Source organism: Macaca thibetana, chromosome 3, assembly GCF_024542745.1.
Source record: "Macaca thibetana thibetana isolate TM-01 chromosome 3, ASM2454274v1, whole genome shotgun sequence".
NCBI classification, from domain to species: domain Eukaryota; kingdom Metazoa; phylum Chordata; class Mammalia; order Primates; family Cercopithecidae; genus Macaca; species Macaca thibetana.
This window is the reverse complement of record NC_065580.1, coordinates 9773415-9797412: the sequence shown is the minus strand read 5'-3', so window position 1 is coordinate 9797412 and position 23998 is coordinate 9773415. Positions and strand designations below refer to the sequence as shown.

The window sequence follows — 23998 nt, the reverse complement described above, 5'->3', positions numbered from 1 at the left end:
GATGCCAAGGATTTTCTGTTTCTTAACAGATAGCACAGAAGAGGTACAATGTTAAATTTTCTGATGAGGGCTGGGTGTGGTGGCTCATGCCTGTAATCCCAGCACTTTGAGAGGCTGAGGCAGGTGAACCACTTGACTCCAGGAGTTCAAGACCGCTGGTCAACATGTAAAAACCCCATCTCTACTAAAAATATAAAATTACCTGAGCATGGCTGGACACGGTGGCTCATGCCTATAATCCCAGCACTTTGGGATGCCGAGGCGGGTAGATCACGAGATCAGGAGATCGAGACCATCCTGGCTAACACGGTGAAACCCTGTCTCCACTAAAAATACAAAAAATTAGCTGGGCGTGGTGGCGGGTGCCTGTAGTCCCAGCTACTCAGTAGGCTGAGGCAGGAGAATGGCGTGAACCTGGGAGGTGGAGCTTGCAGTGAGCCGAGGTTGCGCCACTGCACTCCAGCCTGGGTGACAGAGCGAGACTCGGTCTCAAAAAAAAAAATTACCTGAGCACAGTAGTGCATACCTGTAATCCCAGCTACTTGGGAGACTGAGGCAGGAGAATTGCTTGAACCCAGGAGGTGGAGGCTGCAGTGAGCCAAGGTCACGCCACTGCACTCCATCACGGGCGACAGAACGTGATTCTGTCATAAAATAAAATAAATTTAAAATTTCATTTCATTTCTCTGATGATTTGTCACAGAGACCACTGTTGTCTTGGTTATTATTGCAACCTTCTGCTGAGTTTCTGACCTGAGCTAGTTGAGAGCTTGGAGTGATCTGTTAGAGCTGGGTAGGAATGCATGAGAGTTGCTAGTGAGACAGTTATTGATAGGTATAACTCTGGAGTCTTTTCTTTCAGATGAAGAGCTTGTCATCAAAGCTGAAGGCCTTGCTAGATCCTCGTTGTGCCCTGAAGTTCCAGTCCCTTTCTCTTCTCCACCAGCAACAGCAAAGGATGCTTTTTCAGATGTGGCTTTCAAAAGCCAGCAGTCTACATCCATGACACCTTTTGGACGTCCAGCCACTGACCTGCCTGAAGCCTCTGAGGGACAAGTGACTTTTACTCAGTTGGGTAGCTATCCCCTCCCACCTCCAGTTGGCGAGCAGGTGTTCTCATGCCACCACTGTGGCAAGAGTCTCAGCCAAGACATGTTGCTGACCCACCAATGTAGCCATGCTACTGAGCACCCCTTACCCTGTGCCCAGTGCCCTAAGCACTTTACTCCACAGGTGGACCTCAGCAGCACCTCCCAGGACCATGCCAGTGAGACGCCCCCCACCTGCCCACACTGTGCCAGGACTTTTACTCACCCATCAAGACTTACCTACCATCTTCGGGTCCATAACAGCACTGAGCGTCCTTTCCCCTGTCCTGATTGCCCCAAGCGCTTTGCTGACCAAGCTCGACTCACCAGCCACCGGAGAGCTCATGCAAGCGAAAGGCCCTTCCGCTGTGCCCAGTGTGGCAGGAGCTTCAGCTTGAAAATCAGCCTCCTGCTCCACCAGCGGGGTCATGCACAAGAGCGCCCTTTCTCCTGCCCTCAGTGTGGCATTGACTTCAACGGCCACTCGGCCCTTATCCGTCACCAGATGATCCACACAGGCGAGCGTCCTTACCCCTGCACTGACTGCAGTAAGAGCTTCATGCGCAAGGAGCACCTGCTGAACCACCGGCGGCTGCACACGGGCGAGCGGCCCTTCAGTTGTCCTCACTGTGGCAAGAGCTTCATCCGCAAGCACCACCTCATGAAACACCAGCGCATCCACACCGGGGAGCGGCCCTACCCCTGCTCCTACTGTGGCAGGAGCTTCCGCTACAAGCAGACACTCAAGGACCACCTGCGTTCGGGCCACAATGGAGGCTGTGGCGGTGATAGTGACCCATCGGGTCAGCCCCCCGACCCACCAGGTCCCCTCATAACTGGGCTTGAAACTTCTGGCCTGAGTGTCAACACTGAAGGTCTAGAGGCCAACCAGTGGTATGGGGAAGGGAGTGGAGGGGGAGTTTTGTAAATCCAAATCTCTGTGGCTTCATGGTTGTATATGCTCACAGTAGGGTACAAAATCCAAGAGAAAGTCTGTGAGCCCCATCCAACACCCACAGTAATTATTACCTGGTACATCACTGAATTTGGGGTCCTATACACTTGACTAGAGACATGGTTGTGGTTTGGAATTTCACACACTTACAAGAATACCACATTTTGAAACCCAGAAAGACCTGGAAAGGGGCCCAGGACCTCCATCTTTTCAAAGATACAACAAAAGCAGAAGTTACAAGAATATTGTGGAGAGGTTGGAAAGCAGGATTTAACCTCTGGTTCTCTTGTTCTCAGAGAACAGCAGGTTGATAGTAGATTATGTCTCTAGGTAGAGACAGGTACATGGGAAGAGTCTCCAAAACTGGAAGCCCATCATGAGGCATGAGAATGTTTAACCATAAAGCCCTTTAATAGCTCCTTGATAGCTAAGATGGTTGTTGGAGAAAGTGCTTAAGCCACTGTTGATGTTGCTGCCTCCTGTCTGAAAACCAGCCAAGATCTGTTCACAAGCCTCTGTGGCTACCTTTCCCTGAAACATGGTAACTCAAGACTGCCTGCCTAGGTTTCTTAGATTAATTCTTCACGTACCTTTTGTTTAATATTGGTTGAATATGAAATCTGACTTTAAAAGATTATTAAGGAGAACATTCCTTAACTATACTGGCTTGATTTGAAACAGGCTCTTATTGCCATTTAAAGTGCTAGAAACCTTTGGCAAAGTCCTGGTTAAAAAATTGGCAACAGTTTTCTCAGTCCCAGCTTTAAAAGCTAGAGACCTCAGAGAAATAGCTGGCTTAACAATGATAGAACGGCCTAAAATTTGTGCCTACACCATGTTCTGAGAGTCGTTCACATCCAATTCTTCCTTATCTTTTCCAAGCCAGTAAGTTGGCTTCTCCATTCCTGGTGTGTGATATTCTTGACAATCATCAACAACAAAGATCACAGCACTTTCCGGAAGCATGGAGCTTCCAGAAAGTGAACTCTTCATCCTCAGTAGTGAGATGATAACAGTATTGTAATGCAGCTTTCTTGAGTCATCAGAGAGAGTGTATGTTCACCCTATCTGGCTGTATCCCATTGACAGTGGACAGATTGAGGAACTTCCTAGATCACTGAGAACTAAGCACCATGCATAGACAACAACAGTTTGTTCTTGCCTGTATTGCTTTTAGGGGCTTTGACTACCATTCGTTCTTTTCTTGGGGTGATTTAATCACCTGGGAGCATCTGAGTCTGCTGCTAAGTGGCTTTGCAGCTGGGCCTAAGTTCTGTTTCCTTTATGGATCTCAAATTTTCATCTGCAAAATGAGGCTGTTGAAAGGAAAAAAAGTGAGCCTCTAGGAGTTACTCAAAAAAAAATCTTGTGATACATTGCTTTTCCCGCCAAAATTCTGTCTCTGTCTTTGGCTTCTGTCCAGGCAAAGCTAAATAAGACAGCAAAATCAAAGCAGATAAATTCCTGCTGAAACTTGACTAAAATTTATTTGATTTGTTGTTTGACTCCCACTTGGAAGCCTGAGGTAGAAGACAGAATGCAGAAGTCCTACATCTTGGGCAGAAAATGTTCATTCCTATACTCTTGTTTCCTCTGCTTCTTCCTGAGGTGCCTAGAACAAGGTCTGGAAATGTTTAGTCAGGATATTTTCTTGATGAAGTGATAAGGGAAGGACCCATTTTTTGCTTATCACCTAGCCCAACCTTCACTCTCTCTAGTTATGCATAACAACACTAGGAAAAGGTGTTAGCCCAGCTAACTTGGCTTCTGGGAAGGCTGTGTCTGAACATGTTGCTCTGTAGGATAATCACATTTACAAAACATCTGCTCTGTGACATTCACAATACCAGGGACCGTGGGAGACACAAGAAATGTGTGCCTGCTGTCATAACTTACAGTGGAAAAGCCCAATAACACAGAACAAGACATGATGGGCAGTACCGTAGCATATTGGGATTAAGAGCTTTCTAGCCAGAATCTGGACCTATACCATGGGAAGATTTAGGGGTTCTGGGAATCCCTAAGCCAGGGTTCTGGCTTCATTGGCAACCCACTATGAACTTGAATGTGAGATTTAGCTCTAGTTTGCACCTTGATTTCCCCAGTGAAAAGGGAGAAGAGCCAAAGTATTGTCTAGGTGCTGAGTTCCTTTTCTGAATGGATTTCAAGCATTTGCCAGGGTATGCTGGAGGAGGGACTCCTACAGTAGGTGAGATGTGGGACTAGGTAACACTTTAAATACTTTTTTACTCAAAGATTTGCCAAGAGCACAGCTTATTAATGAAAGAGACCTGTGGATTGAAGTGCTGCAGATAGATCCCACAGTCCCTTTTGAAAGGAACTCAAATACAAATGAAGCAAGAGCCCTAAAACGGAATGAAAGAGGATGTGTGAGGCCGTCTCAGAGAGATGGAAGCAGGCGTGATACTAATCCTTAGCCCAGGAATAAAGTAGAGAGTTCAACTGTTACTCTTTTCTTTCATCAGTCCCCTATCAGTTAGAACTGCAGGCCAGCTCCAAAGAGTGCTTAAGATTCAAAAGTGGATAAGTAAAATGGATCAGTGGGAAGGATAAGGTGTCCAAAAGAAAGTGTGGGGGAGAAACTCTTAGCCCATCAGTGCTCCTGAGAGAAACCATGCAAATTTAACTCTTCAGTTAAAGAAATATGTGAGAACTGCTTGTCATGACCAGAGAAGATTGGAAAGGGGAAACCCCAGAAACGTGCTCTTCATCTGTCAGCCTTTTGGACCAAGAAGTTGTCACTATTACACATAAGCACCATTCCCTTAGAGTAGATCCAGGTGTTGACTATAACCAGATTTACTCTTTGCTTACTAGGTTTTTCATTGTCACCATTGGATGAACCTCTGGTTTAGCCACAGTTGTGAAAATAAATGGAAGTTGGTTGATTGTCTAGAAAGTGAAAGAAGATGGCCCTGCTCCTTTTCTGCTGACCATTTAGTATTGGAAACTCCTACTTCCCTTTTCATTAATAATAAAGTGTGCAAGGTTCCTATTGGGGGAAAGGTGTGGGGCTCTGCTGGGCTTCTCTTGAGCATATCTGAGAAATGTTCATGCCTGTCTCAACCAGGACCAGACCCTGTGACTTACTAGGTAGTAACAGTCCACAAAAGCCTCGTTGATTAAAAAAAGAGAGAGAAAGGACCTCATTCCAAATGGAATGGAAATCCCAAATTTCTGCTCAGGTTTTCTCTGAGGAGGGATAGGACACCCGCCCTTCTTCCCATGTCTTAGCTTCTTAAACTACAAAAAGCATCCTCAGTGGCTGCCTGAGGGCAGCTCAGTAGTCACAAGCAAAAGCATCTTTCCCAGACAATTTTCTTATGGACAAGGACCTCTGATGTCACTAAATACATTTTTTTTTCTTTCTTTGGGCCTTATTGATATTTCTAACCCTGTTCTCTTTAGTCTTGGTTTTTTGTTTGTTTTTGCTGAAAAATTCTTTTCAGAGAAGTCTCACTGTGTTGCCATGTTGCTTAGGCTGGTCTTGAACTCCTGGGTTCAAGTGATCCTCCTGCCAAGGCCTCCCAAAGAGCTGGGATTATAGGTGTGAGCCTCCTTGCCTGGCCTAGCTCCGGTTCTTAATCTGTAGCAAAGGAGCAGTCATTTCTCACAGGATTTATACACAGAGGCCGTTCTTTGTTTTTGGTTTTTGTTTTTGAGATGGAGTCTGGCCCTCTCGCCCAGGCTGGAGTGCAGTGGTGTGATCTCAGCTCACTGCAACCTCTGCCTCCCGGGTTCAAGTGATTGTCCTGCCTCAGCTCCTGAGTAGCTGGGATTACAGGCACACACCACCACACCTGGCTGATTTTTGTATTTTTAGTAGAGATGGAGTTTCACCATGTTGGTCGGGCTGGTCTCGAACTCCTGACCTCATGATCCGCCCACCTTGGCCTCCCAAAGTGCTGGGATTACTGTGTCTGGCCCATTCTTTGTTTTAAAATGTTTCAGACTCTTAAAAGCAAAAGATGTTACTCTTTTCTTTCATCAGTCTGCTATCAGAACTGCAGGCCAGCTCCAAAGAGGGTTTGCTTAAGATTCAAAAGTGGTAAGTAAAATGGATCAGTGGGAAGGATAAGGTGTCCAACAGAAAGTGTGGAGGAGAAACTCTTAGCCCATCAAGTGCTCCTGAGAGAAACCATGCAATTTAACTCTTCAGTTAAAGAAATACGTGAGAACTGCTTGTCATGACTAGACAAGATAGATCAGATTGGTGGGGGCAGGGAGTGTGCAGAGCCTTAACAACAATACATCATGTATGTTAGTACAGCTTAATGATTATGAGCAGGGACTCTGGAGTCCTCGATTCAAGTCCTGACATCATAAGTAAGATAACTGATGTGTTATTTAACCATCCTGAGCCTTAGTTTCCTTATCTGTAAGATAGGAATAACAATACCTGTGTCTCAGAGGTGTTAAGGCTGAGGAGGGAACCTATGTAGTGTTTAAAACAGGACCCTGACAGGAGGTGTTCAGTATCAGCTATCAGGAAAGATTTTACAGGACCAACCAGATGGGGGGTCATAAAGCCGGGCTGAACTTGAAGTGAAGGTGCCAAGAACGGAGGCTGCTCTGCAGAACTATCGGGCCAGAGCATATTGTTTCTTGCAGAAAACAATACGAAAGGTTCTGTTTATGTATCTAGAAGGTTCAGTTTACGTATCCTGCAGGAGTCATTTGTCACTTTCTAGGATGTTATTCCTCCCTTCTGGCCTTGTTTTAGTTTCTTTTTAAATGAGTAACTGGCACAATCATATATGTATACACACATACACAATGATTTTGCTCAACTTGGTTAAATTGCCTCTTCAAAAAAAAAAAAAATTTACCCTTAAGACCAACCTCCCGTCAAAGGCGGCAGATATTATAGCCCAGAGATGTCTCGAAAGCAGTGTCCTGCAGTGTTCTCAAAAATTGCCAGGTTACATTTCAAATAAAACACTTGATAAAGGCCAGGCACGGTGGCTCATGCCTGTAATCCCAGCACTTTGGGAGGCCAAGGCGGGCGGATCACCTGAGGTCAGGAGTTTGAGACCAGCCTGGCCACCCTGGCAAAACCCCATCTCTGCTAAAAATACAATTAGCCAGGCGTGGTGGCGGGTGCCTGTAATCCCAGCTACTCGGGAGTCTGAGGCAGGAGAATCACTTGAACCCTGGAGGCGGAAGTTGCAATGAGCCGAGGTTGCGCCACGGAACACCAGCCAGGGTGACGAGCGAAACTCCATCTCAAAAAAAAAAAAAACATAAAATATTTGATAAAACCTCATTGAGCTATGCGGCTTTATGTTTATTAGCAAAACCAGTATTTACTGTAAAATCTTAGAACTGGTCTAAAACCTAAGCTACCCAAGAACAGAGGCCATGTATTATTTTGTATTCCTCATGATGCCACATGCTTTTAGGCACATGGTTGCTCAATGAATAATTGTATAGTAGGAAGGTCACCAGAAGTAGGAGTTAAAAAGTGGATGATGGTCCTTGCTTGACATTCTCTACTTGTATGGGGCAAACTACCTTTTACAAAGATCTCATTTTCCTATCTCTAATGTGAAAATAGAACAACATGGTAATATAAAGTCCTTTCTTCTGGATTAGGATTGTCAGAGTTGGGGAAAAGACCCTTCAGGCCGGGCGCGGTGGCTCAAGCCTGTAATCCCAGCACTTTGGGAGGCCGAGATGGGCGGATCACGAGGTCAGGAGATCGAGACCATCCTGGCTAACACGGTGAAACCCCGTCTCTACTAAAAACTACAAAAAACAAATTAGCCGGGCGAGGTGGCGGGCGCCTGTAGTCCCAGCTACTCAGGAGGCTGAGGCAGGAGAATGGCGTGAACCCGGGTGGCGGAGCTTGCAGTGAGCTGAGATCCGGCCACTGCACTCCAGCCCGGGTGACAGAGCGAGACTCTGTCTCAAAAAAAAAAAAAAAAAAAAAAGGCCGGGCGCGGTGGCTCAAGCCTGTAATCCCAGCACTTTGGGAGGCCGAGCCGGGCGGATCATGAGGTCAGGAGATCGAGACCATCCTGGCTAATACGGTGAAACCCCGTCTCTACTAACAAATACAAAAAACTAGCCGGGCGAAGTGGCGGGTGCCTGTAGTCCCAGCTACTCGGGAGGCTGAGGCAGGAGAATGGCGTGAACCCGAGAGGAGGAGCTTGCAGTGAGCTGAGATCCGGCCACTGCACTCCAGCCCGGGTGACAGAGCGAGACTCTGTCTCAAAAAAAAAAAAAAAAAAAAAAGGCCGGGCGCGGTGGCTCAAGCCTGTAATCCCAGCACTTTGGGAGGCCGAGACGGGCGGATCATGAGGTCAGGAGATCGAGACCATCCTGGCTAATACGGTGAAACCCCGTCTCTACTAAAAAATACAAAAAACTAGCCGGGCGAAGTGGCGGGTGCCTGTAGTCCCAGCTACTCGGGAGGCTGAGGCAGGAGAATGGCGTGAACCCGAGAGGAGGAGGTTGCAGTGAGCTGAGATCCGGCCACTGCACTCCAGCCTGGGTGACAGAGCGAGACTCCGTCTCAAAAAAAAAAAAAAAAAAAAAAAAAAAAAAAAAGACCCTTCAATTCTAAAATTACAGAATTTAAGATTTTACTTTTGGGTCCTCTTTCCTTGTCTGGTTTCTTCCTAGATTCTGCCCTTTTGAGTGATTGTTCTGCACAGCAGTATAAACATCTTGGAGAGGTATGTGTTTTTACAGACTAAAGAGTCTCATTCTATCCATATTATTATAACTCCAAAGCTACACAAACTGAAAAAGTTCTAGCAAAAGTAGAAAATTTTGTTTTAAATAGAAAGTATACATTTAATTCACTTTTTCAAAACATAGGAAAACAAAGTAATTCTTTTGCTAGGGTGCTGGGTAATTCAATGATTACTTTTCCCTATAAATTTTGTGTAATGTAAAGCTCTTTGTGTAAACTTTTTTTTTTTTTTTTTCAGATGGAGTTGCCTATGCTAGAGTGCAGTGGCCCAGTGTTACCTCATTGCAACCTCTGGCTCCCAGGTTTAAGCAGTTCTCCTGCCTCAGCCTCCCAAGTCGCTGGGATAATAGGTGCCTGCCACCATGCCCAGCTAATTTTTGTATTTTTAGTAGAGATGGGGGTTTCACCATGTTGGCCAGGCTGGTTTCAATCTCCTGACCTCAAATAATCCACCTGCCTTGGCCTCCCAAAGTACTGGGATTAGAGCCACCACACCCAATTGTGTAAAGCTTTTTTTTTTTGAGATGGAGTCTCACTCTGTCGCCCAGACTGGAGTGCAGTGGCGTGATCTCGGCTCACTCCTACCTCCGCCTCCCGGGTTCAAGAGATTCTCCTGCCTCAGCTTCCCGAGTAGCTGGGACTACAGGCGTGAGCCACCACACCTGACTAATTTTTTATTTTTAGTAAAGATGGGGTTTCACCATGTTGGCTAGGCTAGTCTCGAATTCCTGACCTCAGGTGATCTGCCCGCCTCGGCCTCCCAAAGTGCTGGGATTGCAGGAGTGAGCCACCGCGCCCAGCCCGCGTAAAGCATTTTTAATGTTTTTGTAAGAATAAGGATTATTGTCATGAAAAAGATCCTGGAAAGCAAGTCAGGAGACCAGAGTTTTAACCTTGCTTTCAGTTTTCTCATTCATAATGTGAGGATAATACCCAGTTTACAAAGGTGTTGTGAAGATCAAATGAGGAAAGTTTTTTTTTTTTTTTTGAGATGGAGTCTTGTTCTGTCGCCCAGGCTGGAGTGCAGTGGTGTGATCTCAGCTCACTGCAACCTCTGCCTCCGGGGTTCAAGCGATTCTCCTACCTCTGACTCCTGAGTAGCTGGGATTACAGGCGCGCACAGCCCCGCCACCCCCTGGCTAATTTTTGTATTTTTAGTAGAGATGGGATTTCACCATGTTGGTCAGGCTGGTCTTGAACTCCTGACCCTGGTGATCCGCCCTCCTCGGCCTCCCAAAGTGGTGGGATTACAGGCATGAGCCACCACACCTGGCAGGAAAGATTTTGAAGTGCTTTGAAGTCTATATTTCAGGCATAAGAAGCCAGTGTTGATATAGTAGTTGCAGGAGAATTCCTTTGTTAACCAGTTAAACAATATCGGCTGGGCGCGGTGGCTCAAGCCTGTAATCCCAGCACTTTGGGAGGCCGAGACGGGTGGATCACAAGGTCAGGAGATCAAGACCATCCTGGCTAACACGGTGAAACCCCGTCTCTACTAAAAAATACAAAAAACTAGGCCAGGCGCGGTGGCTCAAGCCTATAATCCCAGCACTTTGGGAGGCCGAGACGGGCGGATCACGAGGTCAGGAGATCGAGACCATCCTGGCTAACACGGTGAAACCCCGTCTCTACTAAAAATTACAAAAAACTAGCCGGGCGAGGTGGCAGGCGCCTGTAGTCCCAGCTACTCAGGAGGCTGAGGCAGGAGAATGACGTAAACCCGGGAGGCGGAGCTTGCAGTGAGCTGAGATCCGGCCACTGCACCCCAGCCTGGGCAGCAGAGTGAGACTCCGTCTCAGAAAAAAAAAAAAAAAAAAAAATACAAAAAACTAGCCGGGCGAGGTGGCAGGTGCCTGTAGTCCCAGCTACTCGGGAGGCTGAGGCAGGAGGATGCGTGAACCCGGGAGGCGGAGCTTGCAGTGAGCTGAGATCCGGCCACTGCACTCCAGCCTGGGCGACAGAGTGAGACTCTGTCTCAAAAAAAAAAAAAAAAAAAAAAAAAAAAACCAATATCGTGGGTCATACTGACGCTTCTCTTCATTCAAGACTGGGCAGAGGCCGGTTGTGATGGCTTACTCATGTTATCCCACCACTTTGGGAGGCTGAGGCAGGAGGATCACTTGAGCCCAGGAGTTTGAGACTAGCCTGAGCAACATAGTGAGACCCCCATCTCTACCAAAAAATTTTTAAAAAGCTGGGTGTGGTGTCACATTCCTGTAATCTCAGCTACTTGGAGGCTGAGGTGGGAGAATCCTTTCAGCCCAGGAGGTTGAGGCTGCAGTGAGCCATGATTGCACCACTTCACTCCAGCCTGGGTGACAGGGTGAGACCTTGTAGAAAAAAAAAAAAAAAAAAAGCAGTAGTTGTTTGTTTCCAGTTTGCTTTGCCTATGATGAGAAGCTAGCCCAAGATTGCAATTTGGGGAGCAATAGGAGAAGTGTAAGTATGCATGGACAGAGATGAAGAAATTTAATGCGAAAAAATTAGTTTTACATGTATAGTGTGTTTAGCTCTAGCAGCAACTTTTGTAAGATAACCACTTGTATGTATAGGAAGAATTAGAACATCAGGAAGGCAGGCACGTTACTGGAAAGAGTTGACTAAACAAGCAGGATTCAAAATTAAGGATATACATCAATCTATGTACATCAGGTCAGTTCTTGGCCTTGAGTTTATAATTTTAAAAAATTGTATAAGACGATACCTACAAGCCACCCTCAGTGAGTAAAGAGCAGGATAAAAGCAAGAATAATTACACCAATCATATTTATGTTATTAGCTAAGAAAGTAGTCATTTAGGGTGTTTATTTGCCCAGATGGATCTTGTGGGGCTGAGACAAGGAGATGAGGAGTAGGAGGAAGATTCTGTTGCACTAGTTTGTTTTTGGCTGAACTTTAGAATAACCTGGGGAGCTCAAAAAAATATTTATGCCAAGGCCCACCATGGCATGATTTAATTGGTGTGTGATGAGGCCTGGATGTTTTGTGTTTGAGTTCCCCCAAGTGATTTTAATGTGCCTACAAGGTATAGAAGATCAGACAGAAAGTGAATTATTGGACTGGAAATGGCTACTTAGCCTGCTTTATTGGAGCAGGGAGCTGTGGATTGGAGATTAATAAAGGGTCTTTGAATCCACAATGGGAAGTCATAATTTGATTCTAGAGGCAGGACTCAGAAGGATATAAAACTATGGGAATGGTGGTTGAAAAAGTTCTGACCTCAATAGTTAGGAGCTCTAGAGTCAGTGGGAAAAGCAGCATTCACTTCAGACTGCAGAGCTGTGTCCAGAGCCTCTGATTCAAAAGCAGTTGGCAGGACCAGGTGAGCACAGATGAGACTGGTACCCCATACCTATGCTGTAGACCTAACTAACTTCCAGAATGGTGAGGCTAGTACCTCCTCATAAGAGCAGTTTAGTGAAGAGCAAAAAAGGACTTTAGTGACATCCTTACCAACTTGGATTTAACAATAATACTTTTGTTGTTGTTGTTTGTTTTTTTGTCTTGAGACGGAGTCTTGCTCTGTGGACCAGGCTGGAGTGCAGTGGCGCGATCTTGGCTCACTGCAAGCTCCGCCTTCTGGATTTGCGCCGTTCTTCTGCCTCAGCCTCTGGAGTAGCTGCGACTACAGGCGCCTGGCAATTTTTTTTTCTTTTTTTTTTTTTTTTTTTTAGTATTTTTAGTAGAGACGGGGTTTCACTGTGTTAGCCAGGATGGTCTCGATCTCCTGACCTGGTGATCCGCCCACCCGGCCTCCCAAAATGTTGCGATTATAGGCGTGAGTCCACGCCCGGCCAGCACTTGGTTTTATTACCTTATTTTTGAATTTGGAAGAACTAGAATGTTTCTTTATGAGCACTAGACTTTATTTTACATGAATTTCGGCCATTTTTAGTAATCAAATCTGCACTTAAAAGTTGAAAGGTTGCTGGGCGTGGTGGCTCATGCCTGTAATCCTAGCACTTTGAGAGGCTGAGGTGGATCACTTGAGGTCAGGAGTTCGAGACCAGCCTGGCCAACATGGCGAAACCCCGTCTCTACTAAAAATACAAAAATTAGGCCGGGCGCGGTGGCTCAAGCCTGTAATCTCAGCACTTTGGGAGGCCGAGACGGGTGGATCACAAGGTCAGGAGATCGAGACCATCCTGGCTAACACGGTGAAACCCCGTCTCTACTAAAAAGTACAAAAAACTAGCCGGGCGAGGTGGCGGGCGCCTGTAGTCCCAGCTACTCGGGAGGCTGAGGCAGGAGAATGGCATAAACCCGGGAGGCGGAGCTTGCAGTGAGCTGAGATCCGGCCACTGCACTCCAGCCTGGGCGACAGAGTGAGACTCCGTCTCAAAAAAAAAAAAAAAGAAAAAATACAAAAATTAGCCAGGGGTGGCGGTGCACACCTGTAATCCCAGCTACTTGGGAAGCTGGGGCAGGAGAATTGCTTGAACCCAGGAGGTGGAAGTTGCAGTGAGAAGATCATGCCACTGTGCTCCAGCCTGGGCAATAGAGCCAGACTCTGTCTCAAAAAAAAAAAAAAAAAAAAAAAGGTTTAAAGGTTGTCTACTGAGGAGCTTCACGAGAACATATAGCAATTACCAACATGAAACCTGTCATCTGCATAAAGGGTTTCTAAGCCCTAGGTGTCTGTTGTGTTAGTATGTTAGTAGCACGCTCAGTTACCTGAGCAGTGGAGAGGTACCATGGAGTCACTAAGAACTGACGAGAAGCCAGTCAACTTTACTCATCTACAGTCAAAACTTGTAAAGGTAATGAAATGCTTATTTGAAGGAGACTGAGAATGAATTCAAGAGGAAAAAAGTACTTTCTCCAAACGTTGCATATGTGTAAAGGAAAAATTTTCAGAAATAAGAGAAAGAGAACGTGTATGTGTTTGGGTGTTTAAGTTTGAAATAAAATGTTGCCAAAAGGTGGGTCTGTAAAGGGCAGAAATGTTAAAAAATGTCTTTGCAAGAGCAGATTGCCCTAAAACTTTATAATACAAAATATTTGACTGTATTTCTCCCCCACCCCCACATTAATACTTTCTGCCCCTTTAAGTGGTCTGGGGCTTTGTCACCTTACTCCTAGTGCCCATCCCCTCCATAAAGCCCTGTCTCTGATTTTTTATCACACTGAGGCTGTCACTGATATTGTAACCTAATTTGTTGCTCGGCCCAATGCAGTGGCTCATGCCTGTCATCCTAGCACTTTGGGAGGCCGAGGCGGGCAGATTGCCTGAGTTCAGGAGTCGAGACCAGCCTGGGCAACATGGTGAAACCCTGTCTCTACTAAAATACAAAAAAATTAGCTGAGTATGGTGGCATATGCCTGTAGTCCCAGCTACTCGGGAGGCTGAGGCAGGAGAATCACTTGAACCCGGGAGGCGGAGGTTGCAGTGACTGCCACCGCACTGCAACCTGGGTGACACAGCGAGACTCTGTCTCCAAAAAAAAAAGAGTTGCTCTTCCTTGGAGGTTGGCATAACTAGGCACAGTGTCCTAAAATGAAGGTGGAAAACTGTGACCAGAGACATGCCAGTGGCGGAGGAAGCCTGAGAAGCTGAGCTGCCTTCCTTTCCCTATCCCGGTGACCACATTGGTACTTCATAGCCTGCTCATTAAATTAGGCATGGGGCGAAAAACCAAGATAGGAGTGCAAATTTGGTTACCCTCTTCACTTAGCTAACAGTTAGTCTAGAAGTTTTCTTCCTCAAATAAAGCTTTATTGCAGTTGTTGAAAAGACGCAGAACACCAGAAATCTTTAGGAAATAGTAGACATAAATGTTCTGGCGTTGATGCATCTCCTCTCCATTGGCCTCTCCTGTGTTCTTTAGTTCAGCATCTATCACTTCAGATATCCTGTCCAGAGCAGTAACAATACAATTTCTAGGGGTGTAGATGAAAAGCAATCAGTTCCCACCTGAGAGACTGAGGGGCCAGGCCTGGGTCCTTCCCTAATAAGAAACGTGTATTAACTGTGATACGTGGCATTTATAATCCACTTTATTCAGTTGCTCATTCTGCTCCTCAGTACATTAGATAACTGTCTCCTAGTCACCCAGTGATTCCTGGAAATCAGTTTTATGCCTGGACACCTCTCCCAGTGCAGGATCTCTCCCACTCTTGGGGATCTCTCTGTCTCATCCGCCGGTTGATCATGGAAGGACCTGTAATTGGGCCCACAGCCTATGCAGCTACAGCAGCTTCCTCCTCATTCCCTGCTTGTTTTCCTTCTGGGACGTTCTCCTTAATCACTCCCTTCACTACCTTCCTGCTGGTATCCACTACGGCCTTTTATGGCCTGTGGTTGCTAGGCTTGGTGGTTATAAAATAATGTTAGTGGCCAGGTGTGGTGGCTCATGCTTATAATCCCAACACTTTGGGAGGCTGAGGCGGGTCGATCACGTGAGGTCAAGAGTTTGAGACCAGCCTGGCCAACATGGTGAAACCCCACCTCTACTAAAACTACAAAAATTAGTTGGGCATAGTGGCAAGCACCTGTAATCCCAGCTACTCAGGAGGCTGAGGCAGGAGAATTGTTTGACCTCAGGAGATGGAGGTTGCAGTGAGCCGAGATTGAGCAACTGCACTCTAGCCTGGGTGACAGAGTGAAACTTTGTCTCAAAAATAAATAAAATAAAATAATGCAAGTACAATGAAGCCTGTGCATTTAAATTCTATTTGAGTTGAGTAGCTTTGCCCATATGTGTGTGTGTGTGTATATATATATATATATATATATATATTTTTTTTTTTTTTTTTTGAGATGGAGTCTTGCTCTGTCTCCAGGCTGGAGTGCAGTGGCAGGATCTCAGCTCACTGCAACCTCCACCTCCTGGGCTCAAGTGATTCTTCTGCCTCAGTCTCCTGAGTAGCTGGGACTATAGGCACCCGCCACCCTGCCCGGCTAACTTTTGTATTTTTAGTAGAGATGGAGTTTCGCCATATTGGCCAGGCTGGTCTCGAACTCCTGACCTCATGATTTGTCCGCCTTGGCCTCCGAAAGTGCTGTGATTATCTTAACAATGAATGGGACCTCTAGCTCTGGGCTAAAGGGTGAAAGTGTTGATGGCTGCATGAAAGTCCACCCTCCGTGAAGGAGAAATGAAGTAGACACACTACAGTGATGTCTTATTGTGTAACAAGGGACATCGTTATAACTAGTTAAGTGCTTAGGAACACAAGTCATTTTAAAGGCTTTATACTGAAAAGATAGCATAAATGTTTGGGACTAACCTAGTCCTGCCTTTATCACCTCTAGGAAAGAGGAAAGATAGTTGCTACTCTGTAGTGCAGAAGATGTGTTCTGAAATGTGGCTCGCTGGTGGAAATGAATTTGCCTAGAGCTTTTCAGACTTGACTTGCCTGGTTCCTCTAATAAAAGTGGACGTGATGTTTACAGTCAGGGCCAGGAAGCAGGGAAGGAAATCACTGACTTCTGGGAGTGTGGACTTTACTAGCCTATAAGCTCCTTGAGGATAATCTTAAGTCTGTGAAGTACTCATTTCTGTGTCCTGGAAGTGTGCTTAGCAGAGAAAGTACTTGGTAACTGTTCTTCTGGATATGGCCCTCTAAGCACATGTCTCACGTAGGCCAATAATGTCCTTTATTTTACGAAGTGCAGTGGAACTTAAAGGTACTAGCAGGTCTGCCTCCACACAGGGTGATGGGCCTTAGAGACCTCTGCCTTAACAAGACAGGGACTGGTCCTTTAGGAAAACAAAGTAAATACTATTTTGAGAATAATTACAAAAACACCTTTGGGGGGTAACTATCTTTGCAGAATGCTCACTATGTGCTAGGCACGATTCTCATCTAACTTTACAACATTAAAATAGAGTTGCCAATATTTTCTTCATTTATATATGAAGAGAGTGAGGCTCAGAGAAGTTAAGTAAGTTGCTCAAAGTCATAGCTAGTGAGTGGTGATTTCGGGATTTAAACTCGGGTGTATGCAACCGCAAAGCTCACCCTCTTCCTAAACAGTACCTGGCACACAGTAGGTGTTCAATAAATACATTTGGAATGACTGAATTTTCCCCACCTCCATCTTTGTCAGCTTACACTGGCCTCTCCTTGGTTCCTCCTCTGACCTGGCCTGATGTTTCAAAGTGACACTGACCTGCCCTTAAAGGGTTTTATTTGTAGAGAAGGGGTCTTGCTGTGTCACCCAGGCTGGTCTTAAACTGCTGGCCTCAGCCTTGGCCTCCAAAGTGTTGGGATTACAGGTGTGAGCCACCATGCCTGCCCGATTTAAAGGTTTATTTATTTATTTATTTGACACAGGATGTTTTCTATGCCGCCCAAGCTGGAGTGCAATGGCACGATCACAGTTCACTGCAGCCTCCAACTCCTGGGCTCAAGCAATCCTCCAACCTTAGCCTCCTGAGTAACTAGGAGTACAGGCATGAGCCATCATGCCCGGGTAATTTTTATTTTTTATTTTATTTATTTATTTTTTGAGATGGAGTCTTGCTCTGTCGCCCCGGCTGGAGTGCACTGGTGCGATCTTGGCTCACTGCAACATCTGCTTCCCAGGTTGAAGCGATTCTCCTGCCTCAGGCTCCCGAGTAGCTAGGATTATAGGCCCATGCCACCACGCCCGGCTTATCTTTTTGTATTTTTAGTACAGACGGGGTTTCACCATGTTGGCCATGCTGGTCTGGAACTCCTGACCTCAGTTGATCCGCCTGCCTCAGCCTCCCAATGTGCTGGGATTACAGATGTGAGCCACCGCGCTCGGCTGATTTTTATTTTTTGTAGGGATGGGGTGTCAGTATGTTGCTCAGTCTGGTCTCGAACTCCTGGGCTCAAGCCATCTTCCTGCTTCAGCCTCTCAGAGTGCTGAGATTACAGGTGTGAGGCACCGCGCCCAACCCAATTTCAAGGTGTTTGAAGAGGCCAGTGTTAAAATGCACTGCACCTTACCTGGGAGAAAGAGCTCAGCCCTTTTTTGACACCTCAGCATGAATCACTTCTCTATCATCCATAACAGTGCAAAAGCTCTGGGATGGGACCAAGTAAATCTGGACTGGGAAGAAGGGGAGTGGGAGGTAAAGTCTGCAAAGGAGTGAGGGAAGGCAGACGGCCAGAAGAAAGTGTCTGAAGACAGAATTACTCTTGCAAAATTTTCAAAAGGGTCAGGCACTATTTTCTCCCAGGATGCCCAATACATTTGCAGAATTAACAGTAATCAAGCCCACAGTCCAGGTCCTCGCATAGTTTGGGTCTTTAAGGTCGGCCATCCCAGACTGAGGGGGCCTGACCCCTGGACCAGGCCGCTGCCTCTCAGCTTTGGGGCGGCGGCGGCCCCAGCCCGGGAGTGGCCCCGGCCGGTCCCCGCAGGCGGGCAGGAGCTCCGAGGCCATTGGCTGGCGCGCGGGCTGCGGAGGGGCGGGGAGCGCCGCCGAAGGGGACTGTTTGCTCCTACGGGCTGTAGATGGAGCTGTCCGGCCCCGGAGAGGGGGAAGGCGCCTGGAAAACGTTCTTCTTCTCCCTGGCCGGCCCGAGCGGGGAACAGCACTCCCAGGATGCAGTTTGTGTCAACACGGCCGCAGCCTCAGCAGCTGGGCATCCAGGGCCTGGGGCTGGACAGCGGGAGCTGGAGCTGGGCCCAGGCTCTGCCCCCGGAGGAGGTCTGCCACCAGGAGCCGGCGTTGCGCGGGGAAATGGCCGAGGGAATGCCGCCCATGCAGGTGGGAGAGCCCCGCCGGCGCCATGGCCGCGCTGCCGTGGGGGCGGGGCGCGGGCTGGGCCGCGGGACCGGGCCGCGCCGTCCTCCGGGAGCCTTGCGGCGCCCTCCCAGCTCTCGCGCCCAGACGAGGCCCGAGGCGGGCGGGGCACGGCCGGGCTGCGCGGCGGGCAGGGCGGAGCGGGCCCGACGCAGGCCCGGAGCGGCAGGCCTGGCCCGCGCGGCGCGGAGCAGCGATCGCCGGGCCCGAGTGCGGAGGCCCCGCGGGGCGGGGGCCGGGACAGTCCTTTCCGGGACCTGGCGGAGCTCTGACCCGGTGGCTGAGCCCCGGCTCGGGGCTCCCTTTGCGCCCGGCCGGCGGAGGGCTTCGAGGGCAGTGCTTCCGCCCGGCCGCTGGAGTGAATGCCTCGTTGGTGTTTACACGGTGGCCAATCTGACGGAGAGATTTTTAAAATGTTTGATTACCACCTTTCACCAAGTGTAATGAGTAATTCACTCTTCCCCTGCACCAGCTGTGATCCAGGGAAGGGGCCATGGAGAGGTGACTTTGGGGTCTTTGCTGCGGTTGACAAACTTGGCCGCATGTTGGAATGGCCTGGGCAGCTTTTAAGACTCCCGAACCCTTGCCTCGTCGCAGAGCTCAGGGTCTTTGCCGGGTGAGAGTAGCACCAGGCATTTCTTCAGGCTTCATCGATGATCTCCGTGGGCAGAACCAGTGCTCCAGAATTGGGTATAAAACCAGGGGAGGTGGATCTCAGAGAGGCCTGAGAGCTTCTCCAGGGAAGAGTCTCTGGGCCGACCCTGGGGCTGGGCTCCTCAGGGGCGCCTCTTCTCACCACCGGGTGAGCACAGCCGGGTGCTAACGAGGGAGCCAGGAGCTGCTGTGCTGTGTTTGATCATTTGCAGAGTTAGGGCTTCAAACCTGAGAAAACTAAACTGGGCCCCGGGACTTTCTTAATTTCTACTGTGGACTCTGTCCCCTTCTGTGGGCTAGGGCGGAGTGGAGCCTCCGTGATGGAGGAATGGGTGCTTTTGATGGAAATACCAGCACCTCTTACTCAGCAGGGCCTGGCAATCCTAGGGCCCTGCTCTCCACTCTGCCCTGTCCCAGAGCAGGTCTCAGGAAGCTGGGGCTGCTCTGAGTCAGAGAGGGGGGCTGGTCTGCCCAGATCGCCCCAAGCAGCAGGCCTCCCCTTTTCCTAGCCTGAGGGCCTCTTCAGCAGCCATCAGGAGGACAGAAAATGACACCTCCTCCTGTCCCAGGTGTGAAGGAGAGTCGGCTGCCAGCCCATGCGGTGCAGTGAGCCCTGAGTCTGACACCAGGTCCCAGATGACCAGTGAACTGTCACCAGCCGCAACCGGCCCCTCTTAGCCATAGGTCTCAGCCCTCAACTGCACCAATTAGTCTACCCTTCTGGGGTGAGGGCTCTGTGCTGGAAGATAAAAGGGGGAGTCCCCAGGCCATGGGGCACCCTTCCCCAGGAAGCAAGGAGGGGTCCCGGAGGAGTTTTTCTTTCTCTTGGTCCTCTTGGGTGTGAGGGACATCGCCTCTTCACCTTTAATGAGTGACCTTTTTTAGTGAACCTATTTTCAATTTGGAAAATATTTATGAAACAATAGTTGTATATGGAGGGGGGAAGCTGCTTTTCTGCCCTAGCTTAGGCTCTCCCGTCTTTCCCTTGACCGCAGCCCTGGTAGGAATCTGGTGGGTTTTTTGGTTGTTCGTTTGTTTGTTCCGAGACGGAGTCTTGCTCTGTCACCCAGGCTGCAGTGCAGTGGCACCATCTTGGCTCACTGCAACCTCCACTTCCCAGGTTCAAGCGATTCTCCTGCCTCAGCCTCCCGAGTAGCTGGGATTACAGGAGCCCACCACCACGCCCGGCTAATTTTTGTGTTTTTAGTAGAGACAGGGTTTCGCTATGTTGGCCAGGCTGGTCTTAAACTCCTGACCTCAAGTGAGCTGCCTGCCTTGGCCTCCCAAAGTGCTGGGAAGGTGTGAGCCACTACGCCTGGCCAGGAATGTGTTTTTTGTTACCTGCAGCACCTAGAGCTGCCCCAGCTGGCAGTGCAGGGAGGTGCTGCGGAGTGACCAGCTGCCTCCTTGTGCTTCAGTTTCATCATCTTTAAGGCAGAGATCATCATTCTTGCCCTAACCTGCTGAGAGATTGCTGAGAAGATTAGCGTCAGATAACTTACATCAAAGTTCTTGGAAACATAAAACACTAGGCAAATACGAAGTTCGTCATTAAGCCTAGCTCTTGAAGAAATCAGTTGGTCTATTCAGAGAAAGTGGCCTGTGACATTTTAGGCAGGGGTCACAGCCTTAACTTGCTAAGGGTCAATGTGGGTGAACTAGTGACCAGCCTGACTCACCTAGGCAGGAGATGGGAGAGTGGTGAGTTGGGTGGGTGGGTGGGCGTGGATATCTATTGCTGGGAGAATTAGTGTATCCTGAATTACGGGGGCTTGGCAGAAGAAAGACAACATGTAGCATTTGATTAGTTGACCCGTGTTCCCAGCTGACTTCCCCCACTCACACAAGGTCTCATCCTGGGTTGTCACTTTCTCCCTCCGCATACAGGCTCAAGAATGGGACATGGACGCCCGGCGGCCGATGCCTTTTCAGTTCCCACCCTTTCCAGATAGGGCACCTGTCTTCCCCGACCGCATGATGCGAGAGCCCCAGTTGCCCACAGCAGAGATCTCACTCTGGACTGTGGTGGCTGCCATTCAGGCTGTGGAGAGGAAGGTGGATGCCCAGGCCAGCCAGCTGCTGAACCTGGAGGGGCGCACAGGGACAGCCGAGAAGAAGCTGGCTGACTGCGAAAAGACGGCCGTGGAATTTGGGAACCACATGGAGAGCAAGTGGGCTGTGCTGGGAACCCTGCTGCAGGAGTACGGGCTGCTGCAGAGGCGGCTGGAGAACTTGGAGAACCTGCTCCGCAACAGGAACTTCTGGGTCCTGCGGCTGCCCCCGGGCAGCAAGGGGGAAGCCCCCAAGGTATGTGGCGGTCCCCGGGGCAGGGATGGAGGTGAGGAACAGCACAGGTGAATAAAATCCTTGGTTTCATTTTGTCAGCCCTTCTCATAAACTTCTCTGGCTCCCTGTTTTCCAATTTCAATATTCTTAAAGCCTGTTTCCACTGAAACAACCTGGTCTTGAACATTCTACCCCAGCAAGGCTCACTCCATTCATTCCCCATAGTCTGCATTTCTGTCTGGGAGTCTTTGCTCTCACTGTTCCTGGACTCCTCTGAGTTGTCTGATTGCAAGTTCCTGCAGCTCTTCACTCCTGGGTTTTCCCGCTTGACACTTACCAGTGACCATGTGTCATTGGCTGCCTTGGTATATGCTCACCGGAATGTGGCTGGAGTTGCACCTCAAACCAGGCTGCCTGGAATTGCTTTCAAGTCATGGTCACTGACCTCAGGGGGGCCCTTCTTAAAGTTCAGAACACACACTCTGTTTCTTATTCCATTCCCTCTCCTGCTTTCCTCCCGGATCCTCAACACTGCTTTTCCTTTCACTGAGAGAACGGAGTCACTCAGAAGAGGCGTCCACATTCAGCCAGCTTGTTCTTCCGTCTGCTGCTCGGTGGCCACAGGCTCTGCTTTCCCTTGTTCCTGTGGCTTGACGTCCCCTGCCCACCCAGGAGGTCACCCCGGCGTCTCTCTCCTTTCTCCTCTGAGTCATCAGTTCTCCCCTCTCTGCCGGGCTGTTCCCACCAGCATGTGACTGTTCTGTCCTGCTCTCCATCTTTTACAGAAAACCTCCCTGGGCCCTGCATCTACCTGCATTGGTGCCTCATTTCTCCACTCCTCTTTTTTTTTTTTTTGAGACGGAGTCTCGCTCTGTCGCCCAGGCTGGAGTGCAGTGGCGCTGTCTCGGCTCACTGCAAGCTCCGCCTCCCGGGTTTACGCCATTCTCCTGCCTCAGCCTCCCGAGTAGCTGGGACTACAGGCGCCCGCCACCTCGCCCGGCTAATTTTTTTGTATTTTTAGTAGAGACGGGGTTTCATTGTGTTAGCCAGGATGGTCTCGATCTCCTGACCTCGTGATCCGCCCGTCTCGGCCTCCCAAAGTGCTGGGATTACAGGCTTGAGCCACCGAGCCCGGCCTCTCCACTCCTCTTTAGAGCAGAATCCCTTGAAAGAATTGTCTATACTTGTTATCTCCAATTATTTCTTCCCCATTTTCTCTCCTTCCCTCCCTTTTCCACTTCTCTTTATTATAGAATATTCAAATAAAAGTAGATAGAATAGTATAATGGGTCCCCATGTACCCAACTTCCAGCTTCATTAGCTGCCAACTCTTGGCCAGTCTTGTTTCCTCTAAATCCCTGCCCACTTCCCCACTCGCATTTTATTTTGAAGCAAACCCCAGACATCAATCATTTCCTTTGCAAATACGTCAGTATTAGCTCAAAAAGTAAGGACTCTTTTTTTTTTTAAGTGATAACCTCAATGTTATTACCACCAACACCATAGTAAAAGCTTCAGCCTAGATCACTATCTAGTCAGTGATTAGATTTTCAGTTGTTACAATTAAAAAAAATTTTTTTTTTAGTTTGAATTAGGATTCAAGTAATGTCCACACATTGTGTTTGAGATGTCTCTTAAGTCTTTTTTAATCTACAGGCATCTCTTCCATCTATTATTTTTCCTTTCAGTTTATCTGGAATGAATTGGGCCATCTGTCCTGTTTTGCATCTCATTGTCTGGATTCCATTGATTGCGTCCCCTGTGGTCTCGTTTCACATGTTCCTCTATTCTCAGTATTCCAGTTGATTGGTAACTGGATCTTTCTGGAACGCACTCTGATCAGGCTTTTGCACACTAATGATGTCTGTGGTGTCACAGCCAGTGGTCGCTTCTCAGTCTTCATCCTCCCTGCCCCATCAGCAGCATTGTGTGTAGGTGACCAGTCTCTCCTTGAAACCCCTTGCTGTGGCTTCTGGGACACCTCTCTCTGTTGATTCTTTTCCTACCTCACCAGCTGCTCTGTCTCACTGTTTGCCAATTTTGCCTCCTTTGGCCAGCTTTCTAATGCATGGAGTGGGCCAGACTGCTGTCTTGGCCTTTTGCTCTTTATTCACTCTCCTCCCTCATGACTGCATCCCGCCTCACAGTCTTTATTTTTTGTTTATTTATTTATTTATTTATGTTTGAGACACAGTCCTATTCTGTCACCCAGACTGGAGTGCAGTGGCATGATCTTGGCTCACTGCAACCTCCGCCTCCGGGGTTCAAGTGATTCTCCTGCCTCAGCCTCCCTAGTAGGTGGGATTACAGGCACCTGCCACCATGCCGGGCTAATTTTTTGTACTTTTAGTGGAGATGGGGTTTCACCATGTTGGCCAGGCAGGTCTTGAACTCCTGACCTCAGGTGATCCACCTGCCTCGGCCTCCCAAAGTGCTGAGATTACAGGCGTGAGCCACCGCGCCCAGCTAGTTTCACAGGATTAAAAGCAGTCTGTATGCTGTCACCTCCCAAACAGATGCTTTCTCTCCCCTGCCCCCTTTCTTTCTATATGTTGCCCAGCTTTCTTTC

The 23998-nt window shown here is 48.4% G+C and overlaps 4 protein-coding genes across 5 annotated transcripts in view; 2 read left to right on the top strand and 2 right to left on the bottom strand.

The window, feature by feature from the left end:
* ZNF398 (zinc finger protein 398) overlaps positions 1-4966 on the top strand; it is a 31418-nt gene extending 26452 nt beyond the window's left edge. For both annotated transcript variants that reach the window (XM_050785840.1, XM_050785841.1), the window contains exon 6: positions 863-4966. In XM_050785840.1, the coding sequence (XP_050641797.1) occupies positions 863-2016 (1154 nt within the window). In that variant the 3' untranslated portion in view covers positions 2017-4966. The remainder of the gene's footprint in view (positions 1-862) is intronic.
* The window catches only part of ZNF425 (zinc finger protein 425), a 370402-nt gene that overhangs the window by 68272 nt on the left and 278132 nt on the right, over positions 1-23998 (bottom strand). The gene's annotated exons all lie outside the window — the stretch shown is intronic.
* The window catches only part of PDIA4 (protein disulfide isomerase family A member 4), a 415254-nt gene that overhangs the window by 169171 nt on the left and 222085 nt on the right, over positions 1-23998 (bottom strand). The window lies entirely within an intron of this gene.
* ZNF282 (zinc finger protein 282) overlaps positions 18174-23998 on the top strand; it is a 30949-nt gene continuing 25124 nt past the window's right edge. Inside the window, exons 1-2 of the mRNA XM_050785881.1 lie at positions 18174-18453; positions 21031-21450. Coding sequence (XP_050641838.1) covers positions 18289-18453; positions 21031-21450 — 585 coding nt within the window. The 5' untranslated portion in view covers positions 18174-18288. The remainder of the gene's footprint in view (positions 18454-21030; positions 21451-23998) is intronic.